Source organism: Balaenoptera musculus, chromosome 9, assembly GCF_009873245.2.
Source record: "Balaenoptera musculus isolate JJ_BM4_2016_0621 chromosome 9, mBalMus1.pri.v3, whole genome shotgun sequence".
Lineage (NCBI taxonomy): Eukaryota > Metazoa > Chordata > Mammalia > Artiodactyla > Balaenopteridae > Balaenoptera > Balaenoptera musculus.
In genome coordinates this window covers 42,650,056-42,673,178 of record NC_045793.1, presented here as the reverse complement: position 1 = coordinate 42,673,178, position 23,123 = coordinate 42,650,056, and the positions used below count along the sequence as shown (strand labels likewise).

Here is a 23,123-nt window from a genome sequence, read left to right as displayed (position 1 = left end):
CTCTTTGTAGTTTTAGCACATAGCATAACGCCAGGTCTAGATTAATAATAAAACCACACTCCGTGAGTCATTAACATCTTCCAGGTACTATTCCAAACACTTTAGATGCATTTACTTATTTAATTCTTTCAGTAACTTTATGAGGTAAGTGGTATTCTTATCCCCATTTTACAGATGTGGAAATTGAGGCACAGAGATGGTGATATGCCAAGATCATGTAGTTAGAGTACCAGAACTAGGATACAAATCTAAGCAAATCTGGTTTAGTCTGTAGTGTATCAACTGTACTATCTTTATACTGTAGATATTTAATAAGTGTTAGTTTAACAGATTAACCATTTCTTAATAAGTGGATTAGCTTTTCTTTACTTTTTAATAATGTTTGGTCCAACAAGTTGTCAATTTTCTTTGATTTATATTGCCTTTGCCTTTAAAAATCTTAAATTTGGAGATATTTTGTCTAATCCCAGTTAGGCAATTTAGACAAAATGAAGACAAAATGAAGACAAAATGATTTGATCGGTGAAGTCATCACTTCATAGTTATGTAATATATGAAAGTTTAGTTTAAAAAAAAAAAAACCCAGAAAGTTAGGTCATAAGGCTGATCTGTCTGATGCTGGCAAGTAAGGAATACTTAAGAGAAGTGTTTTTTTGTTTGTTTGTTTTATTTTTAAAATATCAAATGGTGCACACGTAATGTTTGGTGTTGCTTATTAGATTTGAATTTTCCAGCTGGACCCTGGAGGGTATTGACTGACTGTAGGACTAGGCTTGAAATTCCAGTAAACTGCTTGGTGGATGATGGGAGCCAATTAACTCATAAAAGTTTTGTACCTTACCATGTTTTATTTTACTTTGTTTAATAAAGGCAAATGGACAATATTTCTAGCTCTCTTGATTCACCCAATGCAGTGATTTTTGCTAGTGTCTGAACAGGTGAAAGTATTGGCACATGCAATCTAAGGAATTCATCACATAGAAATCTAGTTTAACATGCTCTGCAACAAAGTATTTGCTCAAACAATGAGAGATTGTTTTACTCCCCCTCCCCCCAACCTAGTTCTTACACTTGTCCACTTTTGGCTTATTCTGCTCTGACCAAACCAACCTCCTTGCTGTTCTTTGAACAGGCTAATCCTACTTCCACCACAGGGGCCTTCCACTTCTGTTTCTCTGCTTGCAGTGGTTTTCCCTGAGATATCCTCATGGCTTGCTTCATAATTTTCATCAGTTCTCTGCTTAAAAGTTGCTTTCTTAAGGAGGCCTTTCCTGACCACCCTATAAACTCCTTCTAATTCCCACCCCAGGCTCCAAATGTGTAACCTCTATAAGGGTAGGAACTTCACTTTATTCACTGCTGCAAGCTAAGTTCCTAGAACTGAATCTGTTATACGTTAGCATCCCATATTTGTTGAATGACTGAACAAACAAGTTTTAAAAATTTATAAGACTTAGTGTTTAGTTGGGATATTTCAAACTTTGAGGGTCTTTGAAGTTTTGTTTATCTTTCTTTGGGTCTGTGAAGTTTTATAAAACACTATCATAGATTAAGTGGAATAATTTTAAATTTGATTATCTTTTATGAAGTTTTGTTGATTATTTTTATTTTGTCTTGAGCAGAATTTTTTTAATTTAATTTTTAAATTGATGTGTAATTTGTGTACTAAAAGGGCACAAATTTAAGCATAGAACTTGATGAGTTTTTATATATGTATTCATATATCCAGTTAACCACACCCAGATTAAGATATAGTATGTTTCTAGGACCCTGGAAGGCTTCCTTATGCCTCCTCTCACTCAGTATTATACCCACCCCCAAATTAAACACCTTTCTGACTTCTATCTCCATAGATTAATGTTGTCTGTTCTTGAACTTCATTTAGATATATTCCTGTCTGATTTCTTTCACTGGTGATTATGTCTGTGGTATTTATTCATGTTGTGTAGCTGTAGTTCTTTTCATTGTTGCATAATATTCCACTGCATGAATATATCACAGTGTATCCCCTCTGTTGCAGATAAGCATTTGGGCTTTCACTTTTTGACTAACATAAATATTCTTGTATATATCTTTTGGTGGACATAAGTACTCATTTCTGTTGTGCATGTGTGTGCATAAAGACATTTCATCATTTCAGTTTATTTTCTTTGATTTCTTATGAGATTGAACGTATCTTTTATACTCATTAATTGTTCAGATTTCATTGAAGTGCTTTGACCATCTTAATATTTCCTATCTTTTCCTTCTTAATTTGGAGAAGTGTCTTATCTAGGTAATGGTCCCTTACATTTCAGTCATTGCAGATAATTTCTCCCAGGCTGGCATCTGTTAAAGGTGGTGGGAGAATCAGTTTGTAAGAATTCTGTTTACATTGGTCTGTCTCCAAAATAATCCTGTCTAAACTCACTTTGCCTTCCTTTTTAAGATAACACAAGTGTCCTCTTCTATTGTGAATATCTTCCTAGTTCTCCCTGTTTTGAAAACAAAGGAGTAATTAGGACTAAGGGTATCTCTAGTAAGATTTTTAAGACAAAGGCTTGTGTACCACTGTTAAATCTCCCCCCTTTACCAAAAGTGAGACATTAGCATTTGAGAACTGGGTTGATCCTGATTAGAATCCCAGAGAAGTCCTCTTTCCTGACTATACCATGGAGGTATTCCTTGATATACTGGAAACAAGATGAAGATCATCTGAACTGTTTTCTTCACTTACCCAGGAGAGAACATGACATGTGCCTAGTCATTCAGTGTAGTTAGAGAATAGAATGTAGTTTTCTTTTACAGTTGACTGGCTTTTCACCAAGCTCGATAATCTAGCAGATGATCTGCTCTTAGAAGCTCTTAAATTCTTTCAGTGAAGAGTGATCAGGAGTATTACATCTCAGCCCAGACATATATATTAGACCAGGAAAAACATACAATCCTGAGTTTCAAAAGGCAAATGTCTGCAATTTCCCTGACCTGAAGCCTTTCTGGAACACTTCCAACTGTCAAAAAGAAGAAGGAGAAGAAACATCTGTGATGTGGCCAAATAAGGAGTGAAATTTTAATAAAGACCACAATTTCATAATCTCTTCCCTGAGCATTGTTTATTTACAAGAGGCTTATATCTTAAAGAAGAAGTTCCTTCACATTCACAGTCTTGGAAGGAAGGAGAAACCATCTACTCTGAGCCGAGAAATGATTCTGAGTTTCCGGTATATCAGTGGTTCTGATTTGAGTGAACTTTCAGAGATAGATAGAAATCTTCTGAGATTAATTCCCAACCTCCTATCTTTGGCCTTAGGTACCTGAGCTGTGCAGTTCCAAATGTGAGCTGACATTCTAGTCCTGTAGTTCTTTATACCAGTGGTTCTCAAAGTTCAATGTGTATCACAATCACTTGGAAGCCTTGCTCAAACAGATTCTTGAGTCCCCCTCCCCAGAGTTTTCTGTTTAGTAGGTTTGAGGCAGGGCCCAAAGAATTTGCATTTCCAGTAAGTTCCCAAACTATGCAGCTGCCAGTCTGGGTACTATACTTTGTGGACCACTCCTCTGTAGTGTTTCTGGCCTGCTGCAGACTGGTTTCATCCTATCTCTGGGGGAAGAAAGAGAGTGAACTGTTTTTCCTTAGTTCTTTCAGAATATTTCAAATTGAATGAAATGGCACCATGTTACTTTCACTTTCATTCGTATATATATTTTTCCAATAGACTGATTAAAATAAAGTGATAGAAAAAATTGAACACTTGAGCTCTACTTCATATTCCAATCTCAAATATAGGTGCTCAGATTAACAAAAATTTTAAGAAAAATATTACAATGTTGTATATATGGTAGCAAATTTTATAATTTTGTTATATTTGAAAATATATCTTATTTCATGTCAGCAAAAGGTTGCCAGCTGTCTCCTAGGGAAAGACTGTCCTTTATTCTGAGACTAAATCCATTTCAGTTTCTTTTGTGAAATGACAGTGGTAGTTTTTTTTTTCAAGTTCTTTGTTGGTAGCCTTATGTTGGTCCCCTTTAAAACTTTTTTTCTTGGTCTGTGAAGTCCAATAAATCACTATTTTAGATTAAATGGGTACAAAAATTTTGGAGGTGAGAAGAAGTGAAAACAGTGAATCCTGTCCCTAAGATAACATCTTATGACTCCTTGAAACATTTTTACAGAGTCCAATTAGGAAACTCTTCTGTTGATGTTGGTCCAGTTTTGATAGTTTTTTGAACCAGTCATACACAGAACAGATGATTGAATGCTTGTCTTTTACCAGGTTTGAGGGCTTCAAGGATGATGGACACAGAGTTCTCAAGGATGTCACAGTCATATGAAGGATATAGCAAACAATTATGATTTAGTGAGAAAGGTGCTGCTATAGGGTGGTATAGGTGACCTTGGCAAAGTATATTTTAGTGAAATAGTAGGAATAGAGGGGAATATGACAGTGGGTTGAGAAGTGATTTGTGAGGCAGTGAAGATGGGGGTAGAGCTATGAAGGAAGGGATGAGAGGGAATACCTAGAGGTTGAGTGTAGGGGACAGAGACAGTGCTTTGGTTTTTATTTCCAAAAAAGACGTGAGACTGTTTATATCCTATGGGGAATCATTCCCTAAGAGATAAGAGATTGAAGATACAGGGGAAATAGTCTAAATAGTTGTCAAAATGACTCTAAAATGGAAATTGGTCAGATCCCCAGCATAGATTGAGAAATTAGCCTTAGGAAAAAAAGGGATCTATTCCACTGAACAGGAGGGAAGATTCAGTGTTGCTTCAAACAAATTGGGGATGCTGTTGGGAACCCTGCTACACTGTTGGTGGGAATGTGAATTGGTGAAGCCACTATGGAGAACAGTATGGAGGTTCCTTAAAAAGCTAAAAATAGAGGTACCATATGACCCAGCAATCCCACTCCTGGGCATATATCTGGAGAGAATTCTAATTCGAAAAGATACATGCACCCCAGCGTTCACAGCAGCACTATCTAAGACATGGAAGCAACCTAAATGTCTACTGACAGATGAATGGATAAACAAGATGTGGTGTATACACACACACACACCCCCCACACACACAATGGAATATTACTCAGCCATAAAAAAGAATGAAATAATGCCATTGCAGCAACATGGACGGACCTAGAGATTATTATACGAAGTGAAGTAAGTCAGAAAGAGAAAGACAAATACCATATGATATCACTTATGTGGAATCTAAAAAAATGATACAAATGAATTTGTTTACAAAACAGAAGCAGACTCACAGACTTAGAAAACAAACTTATAGTTACCAAGGGGGAAGGGGGGGATTAATTAGGAATTTGGGATTAACATATACACACCACTATACATAAAATAGATAAACAACAGGGACCTACTGTATAGCACAGGGAACTATATTCAATATCTTGTAATAACCTATAATGGAAAAGAATCTGAATATATATATATACACACACACACACATATATACATACATACATACTTTGCTATACACCTGAAACAATGTAAATCAACTATACTTCAATTTTTAAAGATTAAATAATAAATAACAACAACAAATGGGTGGTGCTCTCCTCTTCCAGTGGAGATCAAGTGCTTTGCTGAGCATGGTGGCAGAGATTGTAAGGTAGAGCTTGGGAAGAGCCATACTGGGAGGGACATGAGTTGAAGGAGCAAATAAAAGCCATACTGTGAGAGGCATGAGATGAAGGAACAAGTAAAAGGATCATCATATGGCATGGAAATTCCTGTCAAAGTTGAAGTTTATGAATTTTATGGAAAGATATCTGAGCTGGAAAGGAAAAGAAAGGATTTAGGAGGGGAGTTGCTAATAGAAAATGAAAGGGACAAGGGGATTAAGATCTCAGTGTAAGGAGACAAGGGAGTGAGGTATAGTGGTTCAGAGAGTGGAAGGCAGAATTAGAATCTTCAGATCAAGTGTCTTTTCAGCTAGTTCTGGGTCTTGATGAGAGGGAAGTAGTCTTTAAGCATAACTATTCTGTTGGTCATTGCCTCTTTAAGTTTCTTGTTGAACATAATGAAGTGTTTAAGATGATGTTTGTCTTTTGAGTTATTAAATAATCAAAATAGGTTTTGTGTTTGAGCTAAGTGGAATATCACAGGCTGTTCAAGTATCTACTAGTCAAGTCTCTGCAGAGTTATGGCTATAATGCCACCTCCTGAGCAAGTATAGTTGGAGGTAAACTCCTGACAGAAAATTTTAACCCTCTCCTCAAATTTTAATATAGTTAATTAAGTAACACTTTTTATTTATCTTTAAAAAATGACTCAAACATTAAGTTAGAAAAGTGTAGTGTATTTAATAGTCTTTCAAAAATGGAAGAACTGAAGCTGTATAAACAGTGAAAGTTTGACTTTTTCTTTCTCTCAGATTGAAAAACTGAAAATACTAGAAAAAAGTGTGGGTTTCTGGAATCTAGGAATCCAAAAGAGCCCTTAATTAATTAATTATACATAGACAATAAAATAGGCTTTAGTTTTATTTTTCAGAGAGAAACTCAGTTGAAAGTGCCCTTGATTCATTATTTTGGAACTCTGAGTGATGCCATAAAATATGCTGATGTGACCTGCTTAAGTAAAGTGCATGGGAAAGTGGCCATTTGGAATAGATTTCTTAAGAAAAGTTTGAAATTCCTGGACTTGAACTAATTTGTTTTCCATGGATCCCATGAGGATACTTGCAAAACCAGATGATAGGATACAGTTGGATCCTGTGAATGGCACTAGTTTACAGTTATGTTTTCTGGATTTCTTCCATATGCTGCTGTCTTCTTTGTATTTGACCATGTATGGATACACAGAATTTCATAGGCCAGAGAAGAAAAGAAGCTTTATAAACAGACTCTTTAAAGCATATAAAATACAGATCTTCATTTTTCTTGTCATTTCAATAAACAATTAAGTTGTTCAACTAATTTTTTTTTAAACAAGGAAACAAAAATCTTAAAATTTAAGCTGTTATGGTGTGTGATTAGTATACAACCTAGTACTGAAGGTAGAAATGGGCTTTGTTTGGTAATAAGGGAAACAGAAATGGTTTGGAGTAAAATCAGGAGATGATTCATGTAGAACAATTACATTTTTGCATCAGTTCTAATATACGGTACTGTGTCATTTAAAAGAATTGTTAGGTGAAAGCCTGGTATGATTACTTTGGATATTTCTGCTTCAATGACAGTTACCATAAATGAATAACCTGTTTTTATTGAAGGAGATGGAGGAGAATTAGATATATATTGACATGTTAGATTTGAATAGATTATCCGTTTTCCTTTTTTTTTTTAAATGGAGATATAATTGACATATAACCAGATTGTCCTTTTTAACTATAGAGGACTACCAGATATATAGAATGTGAACTTCCTAAGCCACATGAAGTAATATCACTTAATTTTTTTTAGTTTTCATAATGTGCCTTGATGAGTCTGATTATTTCTGCAGTTATTTGGTTTCCCTCATGTTATCACAGTAAGCTGATATCAGACAAACTGTATTATCTTAGCTATGTGGTGTGAAACAGTGGTCTCCCAAGCAGTGTTGCAACCATTGTTGATATTGAAGGTGACCAGAAAATATTAGAACCCTTATTTATTGATGTTTACTTTTTTAATTTACGAGAAATTGACACTAATATTTAATGTTCAGATTGCCAATTGTGTATGTTTGGTAGGTAAATAAACATACTTATATTTGGGATGTTTAAAATTTTCACTGATAGTTTACACTAGGATCAAAGCAGTCTGAAGACCATTGGTCTAAAAGATAAGAGCTTTGTCCCTTATTTGTCTAAAAGATTGGAAGCCTCGCCATGGACATGCATGTCCAAATCTCAGGCAGTATTTTCGGTTTCAGCAAGTTTTTTTTTTGATAATACTCTTAACAAAATAATTTTTGATTGCTATCAGCCTTCACTGTCCAATTCAGTAGTCACTAAGCCACATGAAGTTATTTGAATTTAAGTTAATTCAAGTTAAATAAAATTAAACATTCAGCTCCTCAGTCGCTCTAGTCACATTTCAAGGGATAAGTAGCCACATGGACAAGCAGCTGCCATATTGGACAGTGTAGACAAAGAACATTTCCATCATTTCAGAAAGTTCTGTTGGACAATGCTGCTATACACTTTCTTGCTCAGCAGTCTTGCTCTCAACTCCTCATCCATCAGCTAACATCTGTAAGAAAATGTCAAAGGGAAATGGAAAGACATCATCATTTCTGTAATCTCTAAATGTGAACCAAACTTTTTCTACCCAGAAATTAGTTGCTCTTCCTTTCCAAACACTGTTAACCAACATAAATAGTTGAAGTTGCTTTTCATGTGATTACCTTTCCCTCTTTTTTAAAAAAAATTTATTTATTTATTTATTTATTTATGGCTGTGTTGGGTCTTCATTTCTGTGCGAGGGCTTTCTCTAGTTGTGGCAAGCGGGGACCACTCTTCATCGCGGTGCGCGGACCTCTCACTATCGCGGCCTCTCTTGTTGCGGAGCACAGGCTCCAGACGCGCAGGCTCAGTAGTTGTGGCTCACGGGCCCAGTTGCTCCACGGCATGTGGGATCTTCCCAGACCAGGGCTCAAACCCGTGTCCCCTGCATTAGCAGGCAGACTCTCAACCACTGCGCCACCAGGGAAGCCCCCTTTCCCTCTTAAGTCTAATAGTACTTATTGGTACAATAATTTGTACCATCTTATGGCTTGTAGCACTCAAAGTTTGAGTATAATTCTTGCCTCTTAAGTTAGCTTATCAGCATAACTGAAACCTCTAGTTTTAATAAACACTTGATATAAATTGAATGAAAGCCTATCTTTTTCTAGGAGAATGATTCCCCTTTTCTGTTTGAATCAGTGTTTGCTTTATGTAGCAGCAGGGTATGCCCAAGATGAATGATTTTTACATTCTAAAACAGTTTGGGGTTACAAAAATATCTTAGACTGTAGGAGGAAATGTTGTTATTGTTTTTAAGTCCAATACCTTTTCTTAAATAGAACGTTTTTACAAATTCTAAAGAGAACTGAAGATTTTAATCAGAGTTAGTAGGGTTTTACCCTACCAGAATACATTTTTTTTCAATGCCTTGACCTTTGCTGATTGCTTTGGCCTGGTGTACAGTAACACATTTGAGAAGAGAATTGTATCTTAGCCGTAACGTAAACACAGTGTAAATAATTACAGCCATGCTGAGAAAGGTTTGCAAATGGTAATAAGTTCACTTGAGTAATTGGTTTGGACTAAACTAGATGGAGATAGTCCAGGAAAACGTTTACTGCAAATGGTAAATTAAATGTACTTGTCTGATTAATTACATTTGATCTCTATGAATTACTTAATCATTCAAGCACATTGTTTATTTGTATTATTAGATGTGCATTTAGGTTACATACGTATTGTATGGCTTTAGTAATTAATATTATTTTATCAGTTCCTGTGTTCCTTCTCTGTACCAACAGTGAGCCGTAAACCCACTATTTACATATGTGCTTTTCTTTTAAGTAACCAAGACTTCTAGCAGTAATTGATTCTAAAGAAAGTGTGTGGGTGAGTAGATTTAGTTTGCAAAAAGCTTTGCATTTGGTTTTGATTAACACTCATCTCCCTACCTCTTACGTTGTAGGAAACCAAGGATATAATGTATGGTATTAATATCTGTATCAATGACTTTTACAGGTGGAACAATCCAAAGTTTTAATCAAAGAAGGTGGTGTTCAGTTGCTGCTCACAATAGTTGATACCCCAGGATTTGGAGATGCAGTGGATAATAGTAATTGGTAAGAATGGCTTGTCACTGCTGCTTTCCACTGCATTTGGGAATGGGGGTGGTTAGATTTTTTGACCTTAACATTTTAAAACTTCTCATCTTAGCGAAGGTCACTGAACTTTATGTAATATGACTTGGGTTCATATATCAACTTTGCCACTTACTTGTCATGTTGCTTAACTTCTTTGAACTGATTTCCTCTTCTATAAAATGAAGATAACACCTTTCATAGAAGTATTTTGAAGACAGATTCTAAAACATAGATAAAAGAATTCTCATTATTATAAGAAACTTGAAACTTTTCATTCTTTACTATAATTTTATCCATTTTCTATCACATCCTAATTTAAACCTGATTTTAGACCTTCAGTTTTTCCATAAGTCGTAAGTGAAGAAAACATCCATGGCTTTCTAATTGGAAACAATATCTTAGTAGCTTATAAAAAATATTTTAATTTTTCTTTGAGTTCCACACTGTTTTATTTATTTATTTATTTATTTATTTATTTGGCTGCGTTGGGTCTTTGTTCGGGCACGCGGGATCTTCGTTGGGGCACGTGGGCTTCTCTCTAGTTGCGGCGAGCAGGCTCTAGAGTGAGCAGGCTTAGTTGCCCCACGGCATGTGGGATCTTAGTTCCCCGACCAGGGATCGAACCTACTTCCCCTGCATTGGAAGGTGGATTCTTAACCACTGGACCACCAGGGAAGTCCCAAGTTCCACATTGTTTTTTGAAGTAAATTTCTGTCAACTTTTGAAACACCTAAGTAACAGTTCATTATGAGGTTTCTGTATTGTTTAATCTTTTCATTTGAAATATAAAACTCTTTGAATATAATTTTTCGTATTGTAAAGTGTCTTAGCATTGATATACTTATTAATGCAAATAATATAATAATTTAGTTGTGTTTGACTCTAAACAGTTTTCTTCCGTTTGGAAAGTTTAGAAATAATGAATCAGGATTTATTCAATGTAATTTATATCTGTTTTTGAATCAGTATATGTAGAATAATTTGAGATGTCTTCCATTGGTTACATTGGTTTTGTGTATTTAAAAATATTGATTATTGCCCTTTAACAGAGTCATCAGTTTTATGTTCATATGTAGAATTACAACTTAATTATTTTATTTATCTGTATTCTACAGCTGGCAGCCTGTTATCGACTACATTGATAGTAAGTTTGAGGACTACCTAAATGCAGAATCTAGGGTGAACAGACGTCAGATGCCTGATAACAGAGTGCAGTGTTGTTTATACTTCATTGCTCCTTCAGGACATGGGTCAGTACCTTGATGCTTCTGATAACCTTTTTTGTTGTTGTTGTTTTATTATTACTCATCTTTGGGTGCGTATTTTAGTAACCCTCATCTCTATGGAGTACATTTAACTTTACCAGTTGTGAAGTTCCAAATTCCATATAAAAATGGCTTATAGGAAGCCTTTTTTTTTTTTTTTAAATATTTGCTTCCAGAATTACAATTAGTTTTTTAAGAAAGCAATTTAAAAAAAAATTTTTTTTTTTTAATGCTATTCTTGTCTGCTTACATTCTTTTTATTTATGTATGTATGTATGTATGTATGGGTGTGTTGGGTCTTCGTTTCTGTGCGAGGGCTTTCTCTAGTTGTGGCAAGCAGGGGCCACTCTTCATCGCGGTGCGCGGGCCTCTCACTATCGCGGCCTCTCTTGTTGCGGAGCACAGGCTCCAGATGCGCAGGCTCAGTAATTGTGGCTCACGGGCCGAGTTGCTCCGCGGCATGTGGGATCTTCCCAGACCAGGGCTCGTACCCGCCTCCCCTGCATTGGCAGGCAGATTCTCAACCACTGCGCCACCAGGGAAGCCCGGAAGCCTTTTTTTAAGTCCTAGACAAGCTAACAATGATTTTACTTCTTAGTTTGTCATGCATAAGACTTTACCTGCTTCATGGAAAGGAATATTGTTTCCATCATGTTTGGTGTCTCAGTGTGGCTAATTTAGCTTTCTTTTTGACCAATCTGCCACTAATTGAACGATCAAATAAGGAGAAACAGCCATAAAAATTAGCTAGACATATTCTAAGAAACTCCAAAGATGTTATTTACTATAGATCTGGTAGAGAAGGCTACAAAAAAAACTTAAATACCAAGGTTCTCATGTGCCATTTCTTTCTTCACTAAATCTACTTGTCTTCTTGTTTCACCTTAGCTGTCACAGTCAAATTGTTTAAGTATCATATCATCAGTACTAACCTTCTACTTATTGGGAGTTAAAATTAAGATCTGAGTATCTAGACATTTATCTGATCTGATTGTTCTGTTTGTTAGTACGGCCAGCCTATACTCCTTGTTTTGTTGTTTGTATTTCTTTGTCATTTTGAGTAGATATGTGGGTCATTGTCAACTGCAGATGTTCGTAATTACTCTTCTTTCATCTTTGGATAAATGACTCAGCATAACTCCGCCACCTGATGATTGTAACTCCACCATCTCTCCACCAGAAGGAACTGGACTGTTTTATAGCATCAGACTAAATAGCATTAAGTCATCTAACACACAGATTACAGTAGTGTAAACCAGTCCCTTCAAAAGAGTACCTTTCTCTTCTGTTTTTTGCTTTTTTCACCTTTTGCCTAGATAGGCTAGTGCCCATTATCACCATCTTGGTTGAGCAGAAAGCCTTAATTATTTAGTTTACCATTTTTGCACTGTCTGACTGTAGTGGTGCAAATGTTTCTTCTTTTATTTCTAATATTATTCTACAGTATTCTCAGAAATTTACATATTTAAAGCACAAAATTGACTCATCTACTTAAAAGGCTCAAAAAAAAAATTCTCAGAAATACCACACTGTATAGCTTTTTCTGTGTCCTTGTTAGCTTCTTCCTGAATTTATATATATACATATTTTATCATTCTAGTTTAACTTGTTAAGGCTTTTTCCTGGAAGCCAACAGGGTAAAATCTTAACCTGCAGTTAAGTCAATAGAAATTTGTCAGTTTATATCCAGTTTTATTATTTTAGATCTTTTGGATTCTCACCAAGATTTAGTAATTCTCATGAAATCACATTTCTCTTATTCCCTACGGGAAAATATATTTCTTAAAATTGCATGGGAAATACGATTTTTTTATTTAAAGAAAAAATTTTGAAATTATGTGTTGTGGCTTTGGGCCATTTCTTGTTTGTCACAAGGAATGAGAGTTCCAAATTTTAATTTCTTATGTATAAAAATGTGATGTTGAGTAGTTTCTCAGCTTAACTATTTTTAGAAATGGAACAAAGTTTTGCCCATTGGTATGTGCTGCTATGGATTAAGTGAAAGAATATGACACTGAATTTTCCGTAGAGAGTTCCAAATTCCCTGCTCACTACATAGTGAAATTCCAGGCAACATAATAGATGAATTAGGACCTTTCTGTCTTATCTGGGTAATCCCTGGATTCCCTTTTTAGACATTCTGTTTTTGGAGTAAATATAAATTGGTGCAACAGCGTATTTTCGGTGTCCCCCATCTCACCCCACCAATTGTAGTCACTGAACAAAGGGTTAATTTATGATTTCAGCTGTTGTTGCTTCATTTTCTTTGTTCAGTGATTGGTAACTGACTTGGAACTTGAATTTTGTTTTGTTTTGTTTTTAATTTATTTGGTTGAGCCAGGTCTTAATTGTGGCAGGTGGGCTACTTAGCTGCGGCTTGCCAGCTCCTTAGTTGCGGCTTGCCGGCTCCTCAGTTGTGGCTTTCCAGCTCCTTAGTTGCAGCATGTGAACTCTTAGTTGTGGCATGCATGTGGGATCTAGTTCCCTGACCAGGGATTGAACCTGGGCCCCCTGCATTGGGAGCACAGAGTCTTATCCCCTGCGCCACCAGGGGAGCCCCCGAACTTGAATTTTTAAATGGTGTTTTTACAAACCTTTTGAATGTTGATTGCCACTTTGAAAAAACAGTGTCACTCAGTGAGTTTTATATAGGTTTTTTTTTCCCTTAGAAATATATATATGTATGTATATTTAATAAATACTTGTCATTTGCCCTCTAGTCATTTTACTTATTTTGCTGTAGACTTTGAGGTTAAGTAGTCTTTTCCCTCTAATTTGGGTTTATCTTTTAGAAATTCTAAAAAGGACTTCCCATTGTGTAAAAAAAACATTTAAAAACTAAATTTGTTGGAAAAGATGACCTGAAATAAAACTAAATGGACAGAGGAAAAATTTCAACCAGAATGTAATCTACTGTGAAATAAGTGTTTTCTGCTGTTGACATTTTATATGCTTCTGAAATTTGTATTCTAATTTAAAAGGGTGGAAAGATTTTATCGGGGCTTTAATAAAGGTTACATTTAAAGTTTGTTTTTTTTTTAACTGATTTAAATGTACTTCAGCCCTGTTGTTTTATATTTGAGAAGCTGACTTCCCCAATTTCCTTGTCATGGCTATTTTCAAACATCTTTCTCTTTAAAAGTTGAAATAATAAAATAAATGTTCTGCAAATGTTGTTTTAAGTGTAAAATCTTGTTAACTTGGATTTTGATTTTAATATTTTATATTAAATGCTCTTATGATTTATTAAAATTTTAGATTAACTGATTCTGTCACCAGTTTAATGAGGTGGTAGTGGTGATAATTTAAATTTGTCATGAGTATAATCTGGAAGGTGAACCCTAAAAATTTACAAATCTGAGATTGATTGACTGGGCCATGGCTTTTATATTTAGTGTCGTGATATAATGATTGATGAAAACAAGCAAAACTTAAATTTTTTCTCAAAAATTGAAAGGTTTTTCAGTTAGCACTAGTGAGGTAAGGGTGCTATTTACAGATAAATATAGTGTTAGTTCAGCCACACACTCTTTTCTGAAGTTTTTTCTGTAGTGTTCTCTGAATGCCAATATCAAAATTCAGAGGATTTAAGATGAGAATTAGAATTGGAGGTAGCTATCTTATTTCTCTGTATCTGCCTTCCTGCCTCCTTACCCCATCTTTCTGCCAGTCAGCGTCACTACCACAAAGAAGTATAGTATTATTTGTTAGTAAAAAGGAATACCTCATTAGTCTCTGGACCCCCAATACGCCCAACATTGTATATATATTAAACTATAGTACTCTAAGAGAACCCTAAGAAGGGCTTTCTCTTTATTTTAAAATATTAGTCAATAAAATTTATAATGAAATTAGATCTTTATTCCATTTTCCTCATGTTTTATAAAAGTTAAGGAATACTGCATTTCTGTGCAAAATATTGCTGTTACCTTCATTTATTTTTGTAGAATATTAATTTTTAGTCTACAGTGTGTTCTAGATGTGAGGAATAGCTGGTTTTTATTTAAAGTTATTCAAAGATGTAAGGAAAATCACAGCAAATTACTTTTTTAGTCAACAGATATTGGATACCTTCTCAAGTACTGACACTGTATTAGATATAAGAGATACAGATGAATGAGACAAAGGCCTTGCTTTTGAGGATCTTCTAGTGAGAAGATGGGAAAAACAAATACATAAGTAAGCAGTTACTATGTGGCAAATTAAGTGTTGTGATCCCTTAGAAAGATGCCTAGTCTTAGGTTAGAGAAGAATTCCCAGAGGAAATGAGAATAGTAAGCTAGGTCCTAAAGGATGACTAGGAATTAGGCAAGCCAAGTAGAAGGGGGATGGGAATGGAGTGTGTTCCAGGCAAAAGCAGTAGTAGCCTATGACCAGAGATCAAAGTATGGTGCTTTCAAGGAGTTGTGAGAAGTTCAAAAAGGCTGGCACATTGGAAGTAGGAGGTAGCAAAAATGCTAAGGGATGCTAAGAGATGAGGACAGCTGGAGAGGCTATGTTTTCACAGGCCTTGTAGGCCACACTAGCTAAGGAATCTAGCTTTAGTAAGGTTTTTAGTCAAGGAATGGCCTGATGATCAGATTTGGATTTTAGAAAAACCATTCTGACTGCAGTGTGCATGGTTTGGAGAGATAGATTCTTGTCATTATCCATACCAAAAGTATACTTTGGTGGCCTGAACCAAAGTAATGGAAATGGAAATAAATATATAAATATCTTTATTTGTTCAGCAGGTCCTGGGGAATCTTTGGAATTGAGGATTAGAGGAAGGAGGAATTCTAGGTTTCAGACTTGAGTAATTGGGTGGATTGTAGTGCTGTTCACTGAGATAGAAAGCACAGAAGGGGAGGGAAAACTTGGGGGCTCAGATGAGCTTTTGATTTTGAGGCGCCAAAATGGGATGTCCGAGTAGTATTTCCACTGGGTGGACACAAGCCTGGAACACAGGAGTGAGATCTGAGCTGGGTATAAAGACTCGGGGGTCATTGACCCATAGAGGATAATAGAAGTCATTGTAGTTAATGATAAGCTTACAGAATGCAGAGTGGGAAGAGAAGACCTTCTAGAGAATTCTGAGGAACATACCTATTAAGGAGACTAGCTTACAAAGAGGATCCTGAAAATTACCCTAAGTGAACAGCTTGTGAGGGAGTAATGTCAATGCTGCATAGTGGGCAAATTAAAAAATACTGGTACACACCACAGTATTTATGAGTTGGCTGCTGCTAATTAATTTGCAGCATGGTAGTATTTGTTGACCTTCTTGAAAGTATAATGGCAAAGTGGAGGCGGCAGTTAGAGTGTAATAGGTAAAACGGATGAAGAAGAAGATTCTCTTTTGAGCCTCTTCTCTGAGAAATATAGTTGGTAGCAAGAAGTGACGGAGGACTAAATTTTTCATTTAAAAACAAAACAAAGATTTCCCAAGTTTTGAGTGGTAAATGTAGAGACTACTGTAGGAAAGCCTATTAGGAGCCTTTCTGGTTTTTCTAATTCTTCTTTAGGGCCCAAACCCTATAACCAGGGTGTTAAAGGGCAGGAGTCAAACCCTTCTTAGCCACTCCAATGCTTCTTGAAATCCTGTTCTTCCTAACTGTTGCTGGCCCAATACACCTTCAGCGAGTGTTTCTGATGAGTAAGTAAAGTAGTTCCAATGTATGTAATTTAACATTGGGATGTAAAGAATCTATTCTCCCAAACTGATCAATCCAGTCATATTTAATATTGTATATTTCAGACTTAAACCATTGGATATTGAGTTTATGAAGCGTTTGCATGAAAAAGTGAATATCATTCCACTTATTGCCAAAGCAGACACACTCACACCAGAGGAGTGCCAACAGTTTAAGAAACAGGTAAGTAGAATGAGTTTGAACTCTTGGGTTTCTAATACCATTCATGTACTTTGCAGTTTTTCGTATTTTTAGTATAATGTGTTACAGTGTATTCCTCTTGCTACTTTACTATATGGTTGTTTACACTGTATTAAAAATAACTCTTGAAAATAGTCTTCTGCTTTAGTTTTCTCCTAGGAGCCCGTAAGTATTATCATATGCCCTTATCCTTTCAATTTAAATAGGCTATTTTAGATGTTTCCGTATAGCTTCCACCAGCACCCCTCCCACACCCTTTAGAATTACTTTCCTAGACTGAATTCCCAGGAATAGGATTTCTTTTTGAAAGGGTATGATTATTTTATCTCACTCCCCCACCTACCCATTTTGTCATGGTGCTTTCCCAATAAAACAATCAAATAAGTTTTATAACGGTTATATTTGTTCCAATGTCTTGCCAGCATTGTTTGTCATTTTTATTTTTAAAACTTTTTTGGAATAAAGTGGTACCTAATTTGATTTAATTTAATTTTCCAGAAAATCTGAACACTTTAAAGCAGGGGTTTATTTTTCCCTCATTGTTGTGTTTGGTTTATTATATATTACATTTTATGAAATGTAGGGTCAGTTTCTGGAACTATTATACTTTCCTATTCCACTTTCCTATTCCAATTTCCTATTTTTAAATTTTAGGCCAGTTTTATGTCTTTTAAACTGCGGCTATGTTGCATAATATTTTTAAATAGATCTTAGAGTTAATTATCTCTTATTGTCCTTATTGTCCCCTTTGTAACAAGGTACTTTGGTTTTTCACCTTTTTCAGTATGAATTTTAGAATAACTTGAAACCTATTACAAAAACAAAAACCTGTGGAAGTTTGCTTCGAAATTGTGTTAAATCTGTATAAATTTTGAGAATGTTTTATTGTATCATTTTTACTACATATATCTGCTATTTCTACCAGGAGTATATGTTTTTATTTTATGTTTATTCACTCCATTTTTATTTTGTAATGTGCTGTTTCTAAGTTCAAATACTAATCATATAATAACATTTCTCCTCTTCTGTCTTGATTTGTATGTACATTGATTTGTATTTGTTCTAAGAACTAAGAGATAAAGACGAATAAGCAATGATCTCTACTTCCGGATTGGTCACATTGTAGGGTTGTACAATTTTCTTTTTCTTCATTTATGCTTCTAAAAAACGTTTTTTTTTGTTTGTTTTTTAAAATAAATTTATTTGTTTTATTTATTTACTTTTGGCTGTGTTGGGTCTTCGTTGCTGCACACGGGCTTTCTCTAGTTGCGGCAAGCGGGGGCTACTCTTCGTTGCAGTGCACGGGCTTCTCATTGCGGTGGCTTCTCTTGTTGCAGAGCACGGGCTCTAGGGCATGCGGGCTCAGTAGTTGTGGCTCGCGGGCTCTAGAGTGCAGGCTCAGTAGTTGCGGTGCACGGGCTTAGTTGCTCCGCGGCATGTGGGATCTTCCTGAACCAGGGCTCAAACCCGTGTCCCCTGCATTGGCAGGCGGATTCTTAACCACTGCGCCACCAGGGAAGCCCTTAGAAACGTTTTTAACCAAGGGTGTTTATCAGAGTCATCTAGAGAACTTTTTCAAAATGAGTTACTGGACCATATCTCTACCAATTTGTTCTGTAAGTTAAGATAGGGCTTTTGTATTCATTATTTTGAAGATGCTCACTCAGGCCATTTTAATGTACAACCTCTGACTAAGAACCACTGCTCCTAGAGCTAGCTGCTAGTGTTCCTTTTTTCTTCTAGTCATGTATTTGACGTCTCATCATTTATCTTCTTGGGTTTTTTTGTATATAGACATATATAACTCAATTGTAAAAGATATGTGGTCCTATTTTTCTCAGTGGCAGTTTTACTTCTGTCTGCTTTAGTAACTGTGTCGCACATTTTGCTTAGGTTCCCTTTACTGCTGCTGGGGACCCCGGCAGTGAGAGTAGTGCTGAACTACCAGTACAGGCAGGGAGCTAGCTATAGGTATATTAGCCATCAGTTTGTTATGAGTTTGAATAGGGTAGGTATTCAACATTATTTGGATGTCTGTATTCTTATTAGAATTTGGAGTGATTTTGGACAAGTTAATTTAATTTGAACTAGGTCATTCTGATGTTATTAATAAGTTGTCTTTCTTTTTTCTGCACTCTCATTGATTATTATTATAAACTCATTAGCTTCTTAATTTCCAGGGCATGTTTTCTCCCTGTATGCTTGCTTGATCTTATATGTGTTGCTCCTTGATTTGTGTGTATGCACATGTACATGCAAGGATATTTTCTGATAAGTGTGCACTTTTTTTTTCCTGGAGCCAATGCTATACTCAATTTTACTTACCTTTGCTAAATTCTACTAAAAATTTTAGGTGAGTTTAAGCTTTGTTGATTCAGATGAATAAAACAGTTGGTAAGAGTTTATCTAGAGGAAGTATCTCAGTCATTATAAATAAATGACCTAAAGCCATTAGAGTAGAAATCAGCTAGAGAAAGCCCTTTCTGGGTTCTTACATCATTTTTAGAACTCTTTTGGTATTATAACCATATGACTTTAACACTTCTGAAGTAATTGGATTTTGAGAATGGTACCTTTATGTATCAACTTTATGTTAAAAAAGGACTAGCATAGTACTTTGGTTTTAGATTACATTTTGCATCATTGAAAAACAGTAAAGGAACTGGAACTGAGGACTCAGGAATTTAAGAAGAGTAATAAGGCTAATGTACTAAAATTATGTGTGATGCTCTTTTGCTGACTTCCTCTTTCATTTTAGATAATGAAAGAAATCCAGGAACATAAAATTAAAATATATGAATTCCCAGAGACAGATGATGAAGAAGAAAATAAGCTTGTTAAAAAGATAAAGGTAGGTTCATTCCCATACATATACTAAAATGTTTTAGGGACTTAAAAATACTATAATAGCTCCTGGAAAGACCAAAAATATCAGTGTTTTTAAACAGTTGACTTACAAAATAAATAGAGCGATTATTCAATATTGAATTCAACTTTATGATTAACTTTGTTGTTTGGCTGTTATGTATCATAAAGCATTATATGGAATAGAGAGATGAATAATGTAATTCTTGTCTTCATGTGGTTTTCAGTTAACTGATTTCATATTTTATAATTTCCCCCCCCTGAAAACAGGTAATGGGAAAGAAAAGGGGGGCGTGATAAGAAGGGAAAGGATTTGTTCTTAAGCACTGTTATGCTTAATCTTTGTTTTAAGAGCCAAAAATATGTTTTCTTTTGTCCTTTCATAAGAATCAACCAAAAATCCATACCGACATAATTTTCTGTATTTTTAAATTATAGTGGTTTCCTAAGTACCCTGGACCTAAAAATGATGTACTGATTAATGGCATTCTCTGCCTCCAGGGCTGTTAGGGTTGGTTTGTGATCAGGTAGGCAAGCTAGCCACAAGCCTCATTTTTTTCCTCTAACTGCTAATATATTTTTTATCCTTTTTAATTTTTCCAATAGGGGGCAGCTTCTTTTTGGAATGATGTTTTAACAAATAATTTGATCAGCATATGCCTTAGTATTCTTAAATTTTCAGTGAAAATATTTATTGTTTACATTGGTGGCAATGCCATATAATGGCATCTTACTAAATAGTAATTGAATGGCCTATAAAAATGAATGCAGAAACTGTCGGGGTAATAATTTTTTTTGCTAACCTGTTGAGTAATGTAACTTCTTTATTCTTGAATTTGTGAGGACTACAGAGATATATTTGAACAAGAGTACTTTGTTTTATAGGACCGTTTACCTCTTGCTGTGGTAGGTAGTAATACTATCATTGAAGTTAATGGCAAAAGGGTCAGAGGAAGGCAGTATCCTTGGGGTGTTGCTGAAGGTAAGGTTTTCTTCAGTGAATGGCTTTCTATAAGATCTCACAAATGTGATTAAAAATATTTGTATTTATAGTAAGTAGTATGATATGCATACTGCATTGATATAGTCTAGATTTTCAAAGATAGTTCTGAATTCAGTTTCATTGAGTCTCATTTCCTCAAGTTTCTCAGACCTTGTGTCCTACTAAGTCAGGCAAGTATGTGTTAAATCTTAAAGGTGTAGTACTTTAGAAGCCACTTGTCAGTACCCACCCTCCCACCTCTGCCTCACCATTTAGTCTATTCCTGTTTTTTTGTTTGAAAACTCTTATAATGCAGGAGTTCTTTACGTGGGGACCAAAGATTGCTTCCAAGGGATCTAATAAACCTTCTGAAATTGAGAACAATTTTGGAGAAAAGGCCTGTCACTTTTATCTGAGTCTCAGATGGGCCTGGGACCCTCAAGCATGAGAACAACTGTCAGAAGCTCAATTAAAACATTCACAGTTTCTTTTCCTCAGGACAGAAGTCACCTTTTTTGGCATCACATCTTTAGAGCAAAAAAATTTCATTATTAAGTGATCCTCTACTAATTTTTTAAGGAGTGTTAAACAACAATAAAATCTTAGTTATAGCATCAATTCTCAACAAGCCTTCTTGGCAATAGACATGTTTCCCCAAATTTGTGTTTATTATACTGGTTTTACTAATATTTAATCTTCTGTGTTATAGTAACTTGGAATCAAGATTTGAGTCATGATTGTTCTATTTGTTGGTATTACTTTGAAAAATTCTGTAATTTTTAGAACATTTTCCAAGTTACTGTTGTTATCAGTGACTTTCCCGACCAGTGATACTCTGCTCATTCCCAGCTCTGTCATCGCCATGTAACCTTCAGTTGCTGAGCTGAGGCTTTAGAACTAGTACAGCCCTTAGAAATACGCACAGAAGAAATTGCTTTGTATCTTTAGTTTTAGGTACCTCCCCCACCAAAGAGTGTTCTTTTAGTGATACGTTTTTAAAAAATAAAGAACCTTAATGTTCTTGGCTCAAGTTTTCATTTTGGTTACCTTAGGGAGGTTTTTCTAAAGTGATCCCCTGCTCACCCCCAACACTGAACTTTTTAAATGCGTTTTATTATGGAATAAATATATTTTCAACCAATAAAGAGAAATACATGATGTCCTCTTTCAAAATGTCAAAATTGTTTGCTTTTGGAGAGCTCATTTGTTAGGTTTATATTTTATCATTGAGGATTAAACTACAATAAAGTAACATAGTACAGTCCTCTGATGTGCCCTTAAATTAAGTACTATGTTACAGTGTTAAATCTTAAGGAAAAATTGATCTAAGCTATTTTGCATATTCTCTCATTGTTGTTAACACCCAATTTCCTTTGAAAAGACTGGGTTTAGTGGAAATAATGTATGTGATCTATTTTTTTTTTTATAGTTGAAAATGGTGAACATTGTGATTTTACAATTCTAAGAAATATGTTGATAAGGTAAGTGTGAGTAATGATGAAAATAACATAAATTTTTTCTTTCCCTAAATAAAATTAGAGTTAGACAGATTTAACTTTTTGTCTTCTATAAATTTAGCTAATTTAAAGTGGTATCTTAATTCTCACACTGAAGTAAGTACTGCAGTAAGCACTGCATGGAGACAGCTTGGGTTATTTTGCCAAGGTTTTGAAGTTAAGAGCAAAAATACAAAATAGGCTGTGTGGCTAGGGATACATAGGAAAATGGGTCTCTTGATCATTATACTTTGTGTTAAGGTTTAATACTGAAAGAGCTATGGAAAGTGGAAAGGAACAGGCTTTTGCTCTTCTTTAATGTGAAAACTGTGGAAGGGAAGGCTAAGTTTTGGGTCAAAAACTTGACTTTGAATATTTAAAAATACATAGCTTGGTAGCTGGTGAGTGGAGCGTTTTTGTTACTGGAACACTGTGAACAAAACTGATCTTCCTCCCAGGAGGGAAAACATTACTCCTAAATTGTACCTTGTGCAGCTGATGAAAGAGAAGGAAAGCATGTGAGAACAGGACATTGAGGTTTTTCTGATTAGAGGACCAGGACCTGAATTAGAAAATCAATAGCAGAGAGGAAATCCTGAAGAAAAAGTTGAAAAGAACCAGAGACATAAGTGGGAAAGGAACAGAAAGGGGATCAGAATGAACCTCAGTGTTCTCATGCTGAGATAAATCCCTTTCTCATGCCATTGCATACCCTTTTGCTACTTCTCTCCTCTCTCATGTTGCTTGCTTCTCCAGACCCTCACTATGTACTATTCTCTTCAACCTCCAGTTTTGGATGGCCATCTTAAGTTGGTGTCTGTTCATTTTCATACTATCCACTTTCCCAAAACAC

General features: G+C 35.4%; 1 protein-coding gene across 6 annotated transcripts in view; it reads left to right on the top strand.

Moving 5' to 3' along the window:
• SEPTIN7 (septin 7) overlaps nucleotides 1-23,123 on the top strand; it is a 113,192-nt gene that overhangs the window by 60,892 nt on the left and 29,177 nt on the right. For all 6 annotated transcript variants that reach the window (XM_036863009.1, XM_036863005.1, XM_036863003.1 and 3 more), the window contains exons 5-10: nucleotides 9,668-9,768; nucleotides 10,905-11,039; nucleotides 16,792-16,909; nucleotides 19,686-19,778; nucleotides 20,678-20,774; nucleotides 22,204-22,255. In XM_036863009.1, the coding sequence (XP_036718904.1) occupies nucleotides 9,668-9,768; nucleotides 10,905-11,039; nucleotides 16,792-16,909; nucleotides 19,686-19,778; nucleotides 20,678-20,774; nucleotides 22,204-22,255 (596 nt within the window). The remainder of the gene's footprint in view (nucleotides 1-9,667; nucleotides 9,769-10,904; nucleotides 11,040-16,791; nucleotides 16,910-19,685; nucleotides 19,779-20,677; nucleotides 20,775-22,203; nucleotides 22,256-23,123) is intronic.